Source organism: Pezoporus flaviventris, unplaced genomic scaffold, assembly GCF_033815535.1.
Source record: "Pezoporus flaviventris isolate CSIRO_AGI_PZ_B2104156 unplaced genomic scaffold, CSIRO_AGI_Pfla_v1 ptg000025l, whole genome shotgun sequence".
NCBI lineage: Eukaryota > Metazoa > Chordata > Aves > Psittaciformes > Psittacidae > Pezoporus > Pezoporus flaviventris.
This window is the reverse complement of record NW_026892573.1, coordinates 24,657,308-24,671,373: the sequence shown is the minus strand read 5'-3', so window position 1 is coordinate 24,671,373 and position 14,066 is coordinate 24,657,308. Positions and strand designations below refer to the sequence as shown.

The 14,066-nt window shown below is 40.3% G+C and overlaps 1 protein-coding gene across 7 annotated transcripts; it reads right to left on the bottom strand.

Annotated features, from left to right (window-relative positions):
* Window positions 1–394: 394 nt before the first annotated feature.
* Window positions 395–13,770, bottom strand: FAM76B (family with sequence similarity 76 member B). 7 transcript variants are annotated; one of them, XM_061457852.1, is made up of 10 exons: window positions 13,579–13,770; window positions 13,398–13,462; window positions 13,061–13,115; window positions 10,758–10,913; window positions 9,659–9,855; window positions 7,720–7,767; window positions 7,437–7,517; window positions 6,645–6,777; window positions 3,529–3,630; window positions 395–2,879 (listed from the first exon to the last, which is right to left on the bottom strand). In XM_061457852.1, exons 1-10 carry the CDS (start codon window positions 13,675–13,677, stop codon window positions 2,790–2,792), a joined length of 1,026 nt encoding a protein of 341 aa, XP_061313836.1. In that variant the 5' UTR covers window positions 13,678–13,770; the 3' UTR covers window positions 395–2,789. The 7 variants fall into 7 exon arrangements, with proteins under 7 accessions (XP_061313836.1, XP_061313835.1, XP_061313839.1 ...); XM_061457851.1 differs by having other exon boundaries at window positions 6,645–6,780; window positions 13,579–13,767; XM_061457855.1 differs by lacking the exon at window positions 7,437–7,517 and having other exon boundaries at window positions 6,645–6,780.
* Between the last annotated feature and the right edge of the window lie 296 nt (window positions 13,771–14,066).

Below are 14,066 nucleotides of genomic sequence, written 5' to 3'. Positions count from 1 at the left end.
AAGAACAACCTTATGGCGAACAAAGACTGAAATTCAGGTACTACTTTTAAACACAAGTGCTCAAGTTAATCAGAATATAAAAAGCCTATGAAGGCTTTATTTAATGTCATTAGAATTCATTAACCTTAAGGGTTTTTTCTTCTCTACAAGAAAATATTTCTATGTATTACAACTGTAGAAAACCAACCTATTTTCTTGAGAGAAATTAATCTGAAGCTCTAATTTGTTACAATTTGTAAACAGCCCATGGTGTTTAATTCTCCCAGAAATCTAAATACTAAATGCAAGTATTAAATCCTGACCCTTTTTTGCCCATAGGTGTTCGGTGTGTGACACAGCATGAAGGATTAACATGAAATATGAATTTCTGAATAATTTTAAAAAGACAGAGTAATGTTTTGACAAGATTTTATTGTGAAACATTGGATTTAGAAAAGGTACAAAATGTCAATGGTCAGATGTGTGCCAGTACAGTATTTCAATAGTCTATACATGTGGACAGCTGAAAAGCTTCACTGCAGAACGTGTATTTAGACATCCTATCTAAAAGGGGGCTGCAATATTCACAGGCTTAAAATACATAAATAACTTGAGCCAAAATGGCCATTATTGGTCAATGCTAATCAACATCTGGAAACAGGCAAAAAAGCACAATACAGTACAACAATCTCCTCGCAGATCCACGTTTAAAGAACATCAGTTTATCATGTCAATAACCTACAGCTCCAGGACACTATTTTCAGGAGTGGGATTCAGTTGGCAAGTTTACAGCTTTTAAAAATTCATGTTAAAAATGAGATTATGGAAGAAAAGCCCCTAAATTTTTTTCTGACTGGGATTTATAAATTCAATTGCTTCCAATATAGAACTTCGGTTTGTTCCTTTAAAATACCCTTTGTGCAGCTTGAGCAGATAGCAAGTGATCATAATTCAAACATTTCCATTTGCTAAGCATTTCTGGTTTTCAAAACCAGTTTCACCAAAGATGGGTTGCCATTCAACCGGGAAAAAATTATCAAATACCAATTCTGAATTAAAGTCATAAGTTTGTATATTAAAAAAAAAACAAATGTCATCTGCAAAGAGGATTTCAGCAAGTTTAAAGAAGAGCATTTATAAACATACAAAGTCGATTTTAGGGTATAAAAGTACATGTATACCATATAAAACAAGAGTCTTCTCAAATCATTCAGGAGTCTGTCACTGCTGGTACTTGTCTGAACTACTGAAAAGTGTTCATAGTTCTGTACATGGGTGGACAGTCAAGGAACACTAGATTTTAGTTCTTTAATTAAAAGCTTACTCTACACAATTCAGCTTACTGAAATGTCAGCAGTTACCCTGTTACCAGTCAGTACCCAGAGCTGAACTAAACCTTTAATTACGGATGTCTACTTCACTTAATGCTGATCCGTAAATCGCCTTCCTGAACAGAGACCTTGGGGTATATTAAAGTATGTTTAATAGAAATTTCTGAATATGACTAATGTCCCTTAGGAGCAGAGCTAAACTTAAACTGATGTAATTTAGAATCAAAATCTACCCACAACATTAAAACAACCCACCCTTTGACACCACATTCACTCCCTTAGCTTCAAGGCCATTAGTTTTGGCTACTCTTTTCTCATTGTGTATCTTTACTGGGGGGATGAGAATCTTGCAATTCATTATGAAGAATCACCATGAGTTACAACTAAGTACATTGAATCGAACAATGGGAATCAATTAAAATTCTGGGAGTGTATCACTGATTAAGGATGTAACACTGAGAGTACAACGTCTGCTATGGAATTAAAATGAGTGCCGTGCCAAATGGGAAAATAATATCAACAATTCACTAAACTCCAGTGTGGCAAAAACCAGTCTGATTTTGTTCAGGAAGTGTTTGGCATGAGCAGCACTAACAAAATTCTACACCTCACAGACACAAGCTACAAAGGTCATCTAAAGCCAGTACTCACTGTCCATCAATTAGCTAGCTCTTATCACTGCTTCAAGCACTGCACTAGCCACTTTGATCTTTGTTTTGGATTTCTCTGTACACACATTTATATTTACATAAAACATTTATTAAACATGATTTTAAAACTTAAAAACCTTATGTACAAAATACCAACATTCCTATAAATAAACAGTTGGAGAAAGGCACTTGCAAGAAAAATCTACAGTAAATCTTACAAAAACCACACTGCCTCTGTTACTGTACAATAGATAATCTTTCAGTAAATCCCAATCACGAGAATGTAAAACACTAATTACTTGTTATAACTAAGAATATAACCGTTACAGTTGTATTTACACTTACATATATGCCTTTTTCTTTTAGTTTCACTTGAGAGCACCATGATTTCCATCCTAAATCTGTGTTTTGATACAAAGTCAAAGAACAGTTGCCAGAAACCAGTGTTCAGCCTCACCACAGATTCAGAAACTTTTGGCTGACATCGGTGGAGTTTCAAAGTTGCTGCTTTGTAAAAAGTACACCTAGCTTGTTATTGCATGTTGTCCTTTTAGAGAGAGCACAGCTGTGCTCTCTACGCAATCGTTTCATACTATTGCTGGCAAAAAGTTTCCAATATCAAAAAAATAAAAACATTCTTCAAGCCAGTTGAAGGATTTCATCTGAACAGTAACTAAAAAAAGCTGCATATTAATTATAAAAACAGGTAGGAAACATGCCAACTCATCAGGTGTGCAAAAATAGTTCTTTCCACTACACAGGATTTTAAGGGCTTCACAGAATTACTCAAATGTACATTGAGTAGCAAACCCCACGAATGCCCGGTTCCTCACGGAGACGTCAGTATACTCCCGCTTTTATCAAACTTTTTACCCTTTGACAATGCTGCGACCTGTTTGAGCAGTTCTCTGTTTTTGGCCTGCAATGCAGATAGAAGAAGTGTTATGAATTACTGAAACAGCTCAGATTGTTTCATGCACTAATTTCCAATTGCATTTATGAAACAAATACCCAAAATGTGCATGTGAGAATATTCAGAGAAGGTAACAATCACTTCTGAAAGACTTATATATGCTTTTTGATATGTGTATTTCACCTTCAGCACAAAAGGTAACCTCATTTCCTGTACTGCAAAATTTAGCATCTGAGGTATTGCACTGAACACTTAGTCTGTGATTTATAAGACAACTAATTCAGGCTTTCTTCCCAATAAATTTTGCTTTAACAAGAGACATTTAACTGTCAGTCATGTTAATACTGAGCCTTTCAATTAGATCAATAGCACACTGAGAACTGATTAAATATCAGAGAACAGACACAAAAAATAACATAACCTTTGAGACAGCATGTGAGGTAAGCCTCTACTTTAAAGTTAGAAAGCAATTCTTACAGTGAGTTTAATCTGCATGGAGATTGCCTGTTGACTGCAGAACTGCTGTATAATGCATGCGAAGGTAAATGTGGCAATGACCATTTGAGAACTTGGTATTGTTTCACTGCTGTGAGTGAGTATCCTCAATGCATAATTCCACCTGAGTTTTCTCAAGTACTGACAAGCAATCACTCACCTGCAACTGTTCCACAGTTTCCTTGTGAGCTTTCTCCATGCTGTTCATCTTTGTCCTCAAGTTAGACTCCTGGTACTGGAAGTCTGCCTTCAGTTCTGTCAACTGAGAACACAAATTCTATGAAGATTCCTTGGACTGTTACCATACACAATTACTCTGTAATCTTTACAGAAACCTCAGGAGTCTTATGAAAGACAATATTTATTTACTACTGTAGTACTGACAGCTCAGCACTTGAGAAGTAGCTTGAAAAGTATGTCTATTTTATATGAAGAAAACAACTGCACTTCTGTAACTTGTTTTGGTCAGGATTAATGAAGGTTAATCCTCAACAAAAAGATCAAATACAAAACACATGATTTATAATCTTAGCAGTTCTTTCAGCTGTGAGATACTCATCACAATCTTCAGTTATATGATAAGGTAACAGACGAAAATTCTGCCATACAAAGAAAACAGAAGGATTCCTTTGTGTCCTCTTACGCTACGATTTGTCCTAAACCAAGGTATACATTACAGAGTTTCACTGCCTCTCAATCCATAACAGTGAATTAAACTGTGTTATTAGAAATGTGTAATTAAAATGACTTCACTTACGATTTAATTCTGAGCCTATGGTGTAGTACTGCAGTTACTGGGTCTCTCCTGAGGCAGGCAGAGATCCAGATGACACACATTAAGGCAGGCATTTCTAAATTGTGATATATGCTTCCGTCCAGGCAGGTGAATGTTTCTTCTGGACACACGTGCAGCTGAGGCAGCTACTAACAGTTTGCTGTGTAAGGACCCAGAAGTTTTAAGAACCACTTCTTTAAAAAGCTTGGTTCCTCAAAGCATCCCAGGTTCATTTTGAACCTCTCTGGTCCATTTGGCTTTATTGATATTGAAGCCTCTTTGCCAGCAAAGAAGCCCACTATAACAAATGAGAGCATACATTCCTAAAATGACTACCAAGACTGTTATTACCAACCTTAGTATGTGTCAAGTCACATGCAGTGAAACAAGGTATTCAAATGAACTGTCAGTCAAATGGTCATAAATAAAGCGCAGGAATCCTAATACAAGGATATATACCTAGCTGTACATAGACTGCTATTCAATGCATGTACTTGCAGCTGTAGCAAATTCCAGTGGATCCAGTACAAAACCACATACCACAAACTAAATATAATAAAAACTAGTAGTAGCATTGTGCCATAGCAAAATATGCAGCTGGACAAGCAACACACTACCTGTGAACATGCAGCAAACTGTGGTCCCTTCCTAATGATCAAGTCTCAGGGCCCCAGGGTAATGACTTGGTGTCTCAATAACGTCTTGTCCCAAAAGGAAAACAAGGCTAGGACTGCAAATAACAAGCACTGCTATGACATGGCTTAGATCTCGACCCATAACAAAGCATGATGAATGAGGATTGTCTGTAAAGCTGGAGTACAGAGCCAATTTTGTTGCCATATGTTACGTATTTCAGAGGTCCCTCTTTCGGAGCACTCCAAACAGTTCAAATGCTGTCCCTATAGAAATCCTGGGACAAGATTTTAGCAGGAACCACCCACAGACGTGGCTCAGGCATTTATTCCTTCTACTGTCTCAGAGTCAAAAAATAATCTGCATTCATTTGTTGTAAATTTTTCAGCTACGCAAACATTGTATGATGTGCACAGCTTTTCTCTCCCTGCAGCAGCTGAAGAAAGTGAGTGACACTTTGGAAGCCAGTAATTCATGCCTGAAGGAGTCTCTTAAGTTCAAAGAACTCTGAGGTCGAATAAATAGTTTTAGCAATGAGGATATTAAAATTATTAGATGCTCTCCCTATGCAAACAGCACAAAACAAGTTACTGCAGTGGTTACACAGAAGTAGGTGACATTTCCTTACCTAACCCTTTTGTTAGCTTTGCCCAGTAGATCAAATGTAAAAAGAGATAAGAGAATTTCCTACTGACTCGTGATCTTCTACTGTCTTTATAAGAGAGAGGGTAGGGCCTTAATGTCTGTCCTCTGAAGAGAATCCATGAGAGACTGTTCACCTCTTTCACATTAACTGCTTAAAGGCTTGGAATAGTGAGTACTTCTAACGCCTGGTATATTAGAACACTGATACACATGAAAAAGGGTTCAATGTCCTTTATGCAACACACTGAAGTGAAAGAATAAAGATACTGAACTATGGTTTAAAAGTGGAAGCATTTTCTTTTCAGGATCAATGAGCCCTTTTTAACCACTACTGTTCTGACAGGCCATCATGTATCTATAATCAAAATGTTACTTGAAAATACAGTAAACTACTTAATCTACTCAATCCTGAACAGACATTCTAGAGCCACCGTTACAGAGTATCTTAAAAGCTTCTAGTTAACAAGCTGGCAGAGAAATAAGCTCTAATAAAGGCAAAGCAAAGTAACGTGTCTTGTGGCTATTTCTCTTTTCTTGTTAGCCATTAAGCTGTCCGAAGGGTGAATTCTTGTATGAGTTTCACTGCAGCCCTTTGGGCTTGACAACTTTGCTTAACTTGCTGACTGCCAGGCACCTAATCCAAGCTTTTCTTCTAGTCTCTGACCACCCACAAAGACTTGGTAACCTACACTACACATACGCTACCAATCTTTTCAAATCAAACCACTTAATTTTCATACACTGTACATGTAAATTTGGAAACCAACTCACTAGTTATGGCTATGGCTGCTATAATTTAAACAAAAATTATACTAAACTCAGAAGGGCTAATACTCTTAATCCTCCTCATCTTGTGTGCCCATCAGCCTCTGTAGGCATCTGGGATCTTTGTTGCGACTCAGTTTAGAACATGCAAAAACATACAAACCACTGTCTGGCATTTTATCCATTGTGGTACACAATGTAACAGTGAAACAGATGGCTAGCTTCTAAATGGCTGAAGAGAGGCAAGATTTGACTTAGAGCTAAAGATTTTGACTTAGAGCTAAAATACATTAATGATATAGAAGTCCCAAACTCATCCTTTAAATGGTAAGATCTGATGAGTTAAAATAGGAAAACATATCTGCTTTCTGGTTTACCTCATCATTTTGACATTGTTAGGAGTCTACAAAAGAGAACACAAAAAGATAAAGTTCTTCCTAAGCAGGTGCAACTTTTACCTTTTTATCTTTTTCTAAAATAGTCTGATCTCTTTGCTGCAGAAGACGTTTAAGTGACATTACTTCTTCTTTCAGCTGACTTATGAGGACAAAGTTGTCAGTTCCTCCACTGTCTGCTGACTGATTTATAGAGCTACTAAAAATAAAAAGCAATAGTTACTTACAACATCAAGAGAAAAAAAAACACTATTTTTTTTAATTTCAAATTGGATAATTAATAATTCCACAAACATCCTTAAGGACCAATGCAAAAAAAGTATGTACCTGACAGAAATGGATGCAACTGGCAAATTACCTTACTAATGGCACACATTACATACACCTGCAGAAATATAATTAAGTATTAGCTTTGAGGGGGACAAATACCTTTTGACCGAAGCAGTCACTTTTATTACAACTGTTTGGCCAGAGACAGAATAAAGAGATTCAGTCTCATAAATAAAGGTTCAAAACGTCTCTATATACTAGGTCAGCTTAAAGGAGCAGCTCAACCCTGCATCTAGTTGACAAAACACCGATGTCAGGGAATACTGTTCTGTTGATAACTGTTGTCTCATATACAAGCTTTATTTAATTCTGCCCCAACAGCCTGAAAGCAGAAAAACTGCCAGTTCTCTGCTATTAAAGTCATTTACTTGACTGACAGCAGTCAGATGCCACCCAGCAATCTGTCTGGACAATAGTTTCACCTCCCTCATTCTTCAGACCAAAGTAAAAAAAAGGAAGCAACTGGCCACAAATCAGTGCTCTATTCAGTTGAAATGGCTCAGCTTTACAAAAATATAACTTTACCTATCTCCATTTGATGGCTTGGATTCCAGTTTGGGTTTTTTCTTTGGAGTTTCATTCTGAATAGCTGCAGAGGATTTATGGCTGAAATCAAACAAAATGTAAACCTAAAGCCTCATACTATATAACTCTCTAATATCACCATTTGGTACATGTAAAATAACTAACTCATGCTCCTAGCTGGAGTACTAGAGATTAGCCAGAAATGCAAGGCAAAAAAGAAAAAAGTCTTTTATATTAAAGCCACAAGATAAATTCAAAGGAAATGAATAAATATCATATTTACCTCTGTTTCCATAGTCCCTGATCTTGTTCTGGACTCAGACTGCTGATTCTGAAACACATGAAATATACTTGGTAACTGACCAAACATGCCATTATTTCTAAGTTGTGAATGGTTATCTATCCACTGTAAAATCCTCCCATTATGAATTTTCAGCTGGACAGCTGTACTATCAGTCACATTCCTGATCGCTCTGTCACAATGCTATAAAAATACTTCTTGGCTAAATGTTTACCCTGTTGTAAAACACAAGGGGCAGACTTCAAGACTGATGGGTAAACCTTTCTGCTGGTACTCCCCAATTTTTGTGAGCTTTATACTGCTACTCTTGCACTCATCAAGCTGGTGTAAAGCAGCATTCCTGGGATTCTCATACTGCCATATGAATATTTTCTGAAGTGATGCTTCTGTGGTACCTTAAGAGCAAAGTGAAGTTCTGGATCCCTGAAAATAACTGCTTCTCAGGTTTTTGCTTTCAATAATTTCAAAAGCAACTAACAGACACCATTCTTGAGGAATGGTAGAATATAGAAGATTGCACTCAATTAAATAGTGAATCTGTATTTCTACCTTGTTGTCTCTATTGTCTTAACAATAACCAAAATGGACACGGGAAAAAAGAGTCCTATTTATTGGACCAGAAGGATGGACCCATCACAGCCTACAGAAGAAAGGTGCCAAACCAAGGACACTGTGTAGAGAAAGATGTTTACTTTTATAACTTTTGAGTACACAAGAAGCTCTATTCTGTAGTAAAGAGCTAACTTGTTTATTAAATCCTTACTATATCTCTGCCACATGCACTAAATTATAGAATCATAGAATAGTTAGGGTTGGAAAGGACCTTAAGATCCAACCCCTCTGCCATGGGCAGGGACACCTCACACTAAATCATGTCACCCAAGGCCTCGTCCAACCTGGTCTTGAACACTGCATTCACAACCTCCCTGGGCAACCCATTCCAATGCCTCACCACCCTAACAGGAAAGAATTTCCTCCTTATATCCAATCTCAACTTCCCCTGTTTAAGTTTTAACCCGTTACCCCTTGTCCTATCACTACAGTAAATTAGATTTAGCTTGTTGTAACTCAATTTGCAGCAGAGATTTGAAAGAACAGGAACAGTACAGTAACTCTCTGCATCACAAGAATAATTTTCTTCCTCAAACTCCAAAAAAACCAAATCTTACTTTTCTCCTTTAGTGAAATCATGTGCATTTCTCTTCTCCTCAATCCCAGTATCATTACAGCTTATTTTGCTTCTATCTAAGTTACACTTAGTCAGGCAAGCTTCAGTCAAGATGGAAAATTATAAGCACTAGAAAAGTGAAGTTTCGTATTTGTGTGTCTGGGATCAGGGTCATTGCCACTGCACCCATAGCATCTACTATCCAACACAAAATAATCAAGGAGTTCTAAACTGCCATAAGCCCACCCATGAAAATAAGAATCATGATTACTGTTGCACTAGCATAAAACCAAAATCTATTCTGGGATTTATCACTAAATAAACAAATCAGCCTGAAGCAAGTTAGGGTGGGGATTCTGAGCTAAGAAGCTGTTCTGTGCCCACTGCTGCTACACACCTTTAACCCATGGTAAATGCATGTAAAGTAGGAGTTACCACACAGCAGTTACTGCTTAAATTCAAATTCAAGTTTATCCCCAAATAACTTGTTTCTGTAGCCATTTTGTGGGTCACTTTTCTAGACTTGCTATCAATTTTAACATTGAGTAGTTTGATGATCACCAAGAATTTCTGCATTTTGCTGACCTCCCTTCACCCAAACTACATGGGGATTTTAACAGACCATGAAACAGTCTACTGCTTTTGATACCATGTTTTGATACCATGTTTTAACAACCCTTCTTATTGCCTTTGGTTTGATTTCAGTACTAACAAAGGGTTAGCAAGAGCTACTTTAATTTCTGAAATACTTACTTGTGATGACTGCTGCTGTGACGATGATGGTGGTGGTGATGGTGATGGTGTTTTGAATGATGCTGGTCTTTCTCAGTAAGAGATGAGGATGAGGAGTTGGAATGTGAAGATCCTAGGCTCTTCCTCTGTTCTTTTGTCTTCTGTAGCACTCTCTTGTAGGACAGCGTGCAGAGCCAGCACAATAACTTTCCATCAACCTTTTGGGAAATAATTCACAGCAGGTTGTTTGGTTTTATTTTCTAAGTATACTTGCACTAGAAAAATGCAAGAAAAATTTGCTTCACTTCATCTGTTTTCTCTGTGAAAAATCCAGACACCTCTTTGGTATGAAACTTTGGCACTACCACATCTCTAACATAAGCACATTGCCTTTGAGTAAAATGAATCTTATTCCATTTCTTTTTGTCATTTAAAGTTACAGGAGAAAGCAGTCTTAGCAAATGCTGGACTTGCTCTGTATCACAGAAGTGACAATATGGGCAAATCAGTTTTAATTTAGACACCAGGTACTCTCTCTCAACCCCATCATATTCCAGGCAGAATCAGGATGTCCAGCCAATGTGTTACTTGTAGTAAGTAAACTGTTGTGTGAAAACAGCGTTATTCTTGGGTTCAGGCAAGAGGCTTTTGAAGTCATTTCCTCAGCACCTTCTGGAACGCAAAAGAGGCACCCACCAAAGCGATTTGAGAAGAGGGAACACAAAGGGCTGCTCAGAGCAGTCTACCTCTCTGGTGCTGTACTTCACAGCAAGGCAGGCACATCACAAGAGGTAAAATGACAGATTCAAGTGATGGACATACACAAGATCCAACGAATGGGAATATGAAAAAACAGTACCAAAGGCACTATCAACTGTTCAGCTGCTTGACCTTGCCCAGCTACAACTGCCAGCATATGCTTAACCTTATTTCTAAAGCTGAGTGATTTAATTTAAAGTTAGCTAGCTCAGTAAGCTATGAAACCTAACTCAAATATTGCAAAGCATAGCAACTTTAATATTAGTGAACTTATGATATATTCCAGTTAATCTTTCTCTTCTGCAGGAGGAGTGTTGCCTGTTGTCAGCCTGAGCATTGACAGCCATGGAACAAAGCCTACCTTCCTTCTTCCCTCCTCTTTTCGATCAAAAGCACACTGCTGTTTGCACTGTTCACATGTCTGAGGTGGGCCGTACTTCTTCTCCGAGTTGGTGCAACGCTGACATTTTGTGCCGATAAATGCTGCAATAATATTGCAATACTGACAAGGCTTGGGCTGGAAAGCAGGAAAGTGGAACTGAAATTAATACACATTTACAGTTTTGCAATGAACACAATGTATCAAATCACACAATGATGCTTCTGAACTACCACGGCTTCATATATCCTATCTTAAAGAACCTTTTACTACCATTTCTATCTTCAGTACTAAACTTTTCCTCTAAAGTGATACTCCTTCAGTGATCAAAATCAGTCTGAGCTTTCCATGAAAACCCAGGTACGTATCCAATGAAACACACATACAATGGGATTGCTCACCTCTACACCTGCTTCTTTATTTTAATATGATGATATTTTCTCAGTTTCGTTAAGTTACTGTCATGGAGGGACAGGGAGGAGAATAGAACGAATGTAACTCCCACAGGTTGAGATAAGAACAGTCCAGTAACTAAGGTATAACACAAACCACTGCTGTTACCACCAATAATGATAATGATAAGGGAAATAACAAGGGAAAGAATATAACCGCTCACCACCTGCCGATACCCAGCCCTTCTGGGTAACTGCACCCAGTTTACATAGTGGGCATGACGTGCTGTGGTATGGAATACCTCTTTGGCTAGTTTGGGTCAGGTGTCCTGTCTCTGCTTCCTCCCAGCTTCCCCTCCACCCTGGCAGAGCATGAGGCTCACAAAGTCCTTGGTCAGACTAAACATTTGAGCAGTAACTAAAAACATCGGTGTTATCAGTGCTGCTCCCAAGCCTAAAGTCAAAAATACAGTGCTGCACCAGTTACTAAGAAGGAGAAAAAATGACTGCTACTGCTGAACCCAGGGCAGTATCTAAAGAAACTACATAAAAACCTTTAAAAGAAGAGTAACCTTTTTTTTTCAGACTGAATGTTTCTGATAACATCCCTCTTCCTTGCGCTATGCACAGATTTGATAACCCTACTGCTCCAAGATTGGTCCCATGATCCCGGCAGTTCTGCAGCACACTTAAACAACTTCAGATACCACCAGCTCAGGTTATCAACTTTCATATCATACACTTAGATTAATACGCTGCAGGAAAATAAAACTGCTGCTAGTCTTCACAAGTTAGAAATGGTTAATTATGCTCAATGCCGTTCTGGTTTTTGATGAACTGCTAAAACCCACTGCTGGATCAAGTCTTGTGCTGCATTTTGCCACATTTTCATCTTTTGAATTATGTTCTTTGTTCAGTTTACATTTACATTCACAAAGTGCCTGACGGCATCCCAACAGCTGTTACATTTCCCAAATAAGCTGAATTTCATCTGATGTGGTTCACGTCAAGCCTACAGAAGTTGTGTGCATTTGTTTCACAACAAGATTATCTTGGTGCCTTCTCTGAAGTGGTACCTGCAGGGCGCTCTGATACAATGTGTGTGCTCGTATATTGAAAAATTAGTGGTTTTATAATAACTGCAGCTGAAATTCAACATGAGGAAATGCAGAGTAACGTGAATATAGCTAATACCCATAAAATCCTTTCTACTAAATAGCTTAACGTGATTAATGTGCATTTAAAATGTTCAAGACTTCCATAATATAAAGTATGTGGTATTATTAAGATTTTCATATTGACAACTCATTAAAAATAGAGGCAGCTAACGGCCTTTTTTTCATCAAGTGTGCGTTGGTGAGAATAAAGAATAAACTTACACGCACAGAGTAAAGTAGCACTGGTTTTGCTATGTACAGGTACACTGCAGTCATTATTAACTATAAAGCTGCACATAACCATAGAATCACAGCATCATGGAATAGTTCAGGTTGGAAAGGACCTTAAGATCATCTAGTTCCAACCCTCCTGCCATGGGCAGGGACACCTCACACTAAACCATGCCATCCAAGGCTCTGTCCAACCTGGCCTTGAACACCGCCAGGGACGGAGCATTCACGACTTCCTTGGGCAACCCATTCCACTGTCTCACCACCCTTACAGTAAAGAACTTCTAACAGAATCACAGAATGGTTAGGATCGGAAAGGACCTTAAGATCACAAGCCATGGAAGCAATCAAGAGCTGCCAGTGATTTTAATCACATTGTTGAAAGGTAATCCTTCTTTTTCAGTATTTCCAACACAAAATACAATTAACTGCAAAAACGTTTTATTTAAATTAAAGAAAATAAAGTGAAGTTAATTCCGCCATTTGGAACCAAGAGCCTACTCACCGTCCCAAACTGCTTCACGTTCTGGGCACACTTCTTGCATATCGTGTTAGTTTTGCTAGAGATAAAATTGCACAATGTTGAAGCCAGCGACAAACACGCTCCTCCAAACTCTTCCCCATGCAGTAACCGCACAGCTCACACACGGGCTGCGGGGAGCAGTGAGACACCAGCGAACACCTCTACGGCCGCGCTGCTCGAGCGGGCGGGCTGTCTCACCGCGGTGCCACCGGTGTGATCTCCGCCGTTACTACCGGTCACACCAGGCGGAACCGCCGCTCCTGCGGGCGCTGCCCGCGGCAGGACCCGAGCCGGGCGCGCATAGGGCCCCTTCCCGTACCTCTCCTGCTGGAACTCGGACCGGCAGTAAGTGCATTTCACGATGGGGTGGGCGATCCGGCACTCCTGCGGATAGAACAGCGCGTTACTGCCCTGCCCCGAGCCCCGCGCCGGGGCCGACACCATCCGCCCGGCTCCCCCGCTTGCGAGACCCCGGCCCTGCCGCCCGCCCGCCCCAGCACCTTGCAGAGCTGCTGTCCCTGGGAGAGCTCCTCGAACGGGTACCGCTGATTGCACTTGGTGCAGGCATAAAGAGCCGGGGCGGCCGCAGCCGCCGCCATCCGCGGGGCGGACACGGGCGGGCCGAGGGAGGGGACGAGGGAGGTGCCGGGGCGAGGGCCGGGAGCGGCCGCCTGGGCCGCCAGGGAGGCGCCGCCGCCCGCCCCCTCCCGCTGCCGCCGCGCCTGCCGAGCTCCCCACCGCCGCCCTAGGCCCCGCGCCGAGCCCGCGCCGCGGCCCCCTTGTGTCGGCAGCGGCGTCACCCCGCGCCCCCCGCCCTTCCCTCCGCCCCGGGCTCGGGCTCTGGCGGCAGCCAATCACCGCCTCGCGCCAAACCTGCCTTCAAAACTCGCCGCCCAATCACCGCCCCCGCTGATCCCCCTTCTGCCAATCACGACTCGGGCGCCCTAAGCCTGCGCTGGGCGATGATTGGGTAGCCGCGCGGCCGTGG

What these genes read in the sequence shown, in the direction of transcription:
- FAM76B (XM_061457851.1), bottom strand. Translation starts at nt 13,677, where the DNA reads ATGGCGGCGGCTGCGGCCGCCCCGGCTCTTTATGCCTGCACCAAGTGC. An exon ending in ACGTGAAGCAGTTTGGGACG is followed by an intron (nt 10,914 to 13,060) that starts GTGAGTAGGCTC and finishes CCTGCTTTCCAG; the next exon opens with CCCAAGCCTTGTCAGTATTG. An exon ending in AAGCCATCAAATGGAGATAG is followed by an intron (nt 6,781 to 7,436) that starts GTAAAGTTATAT and finishes TTTTATTTTTAG; the next exon opens with TAGCTCTATAAATCAGTCAG.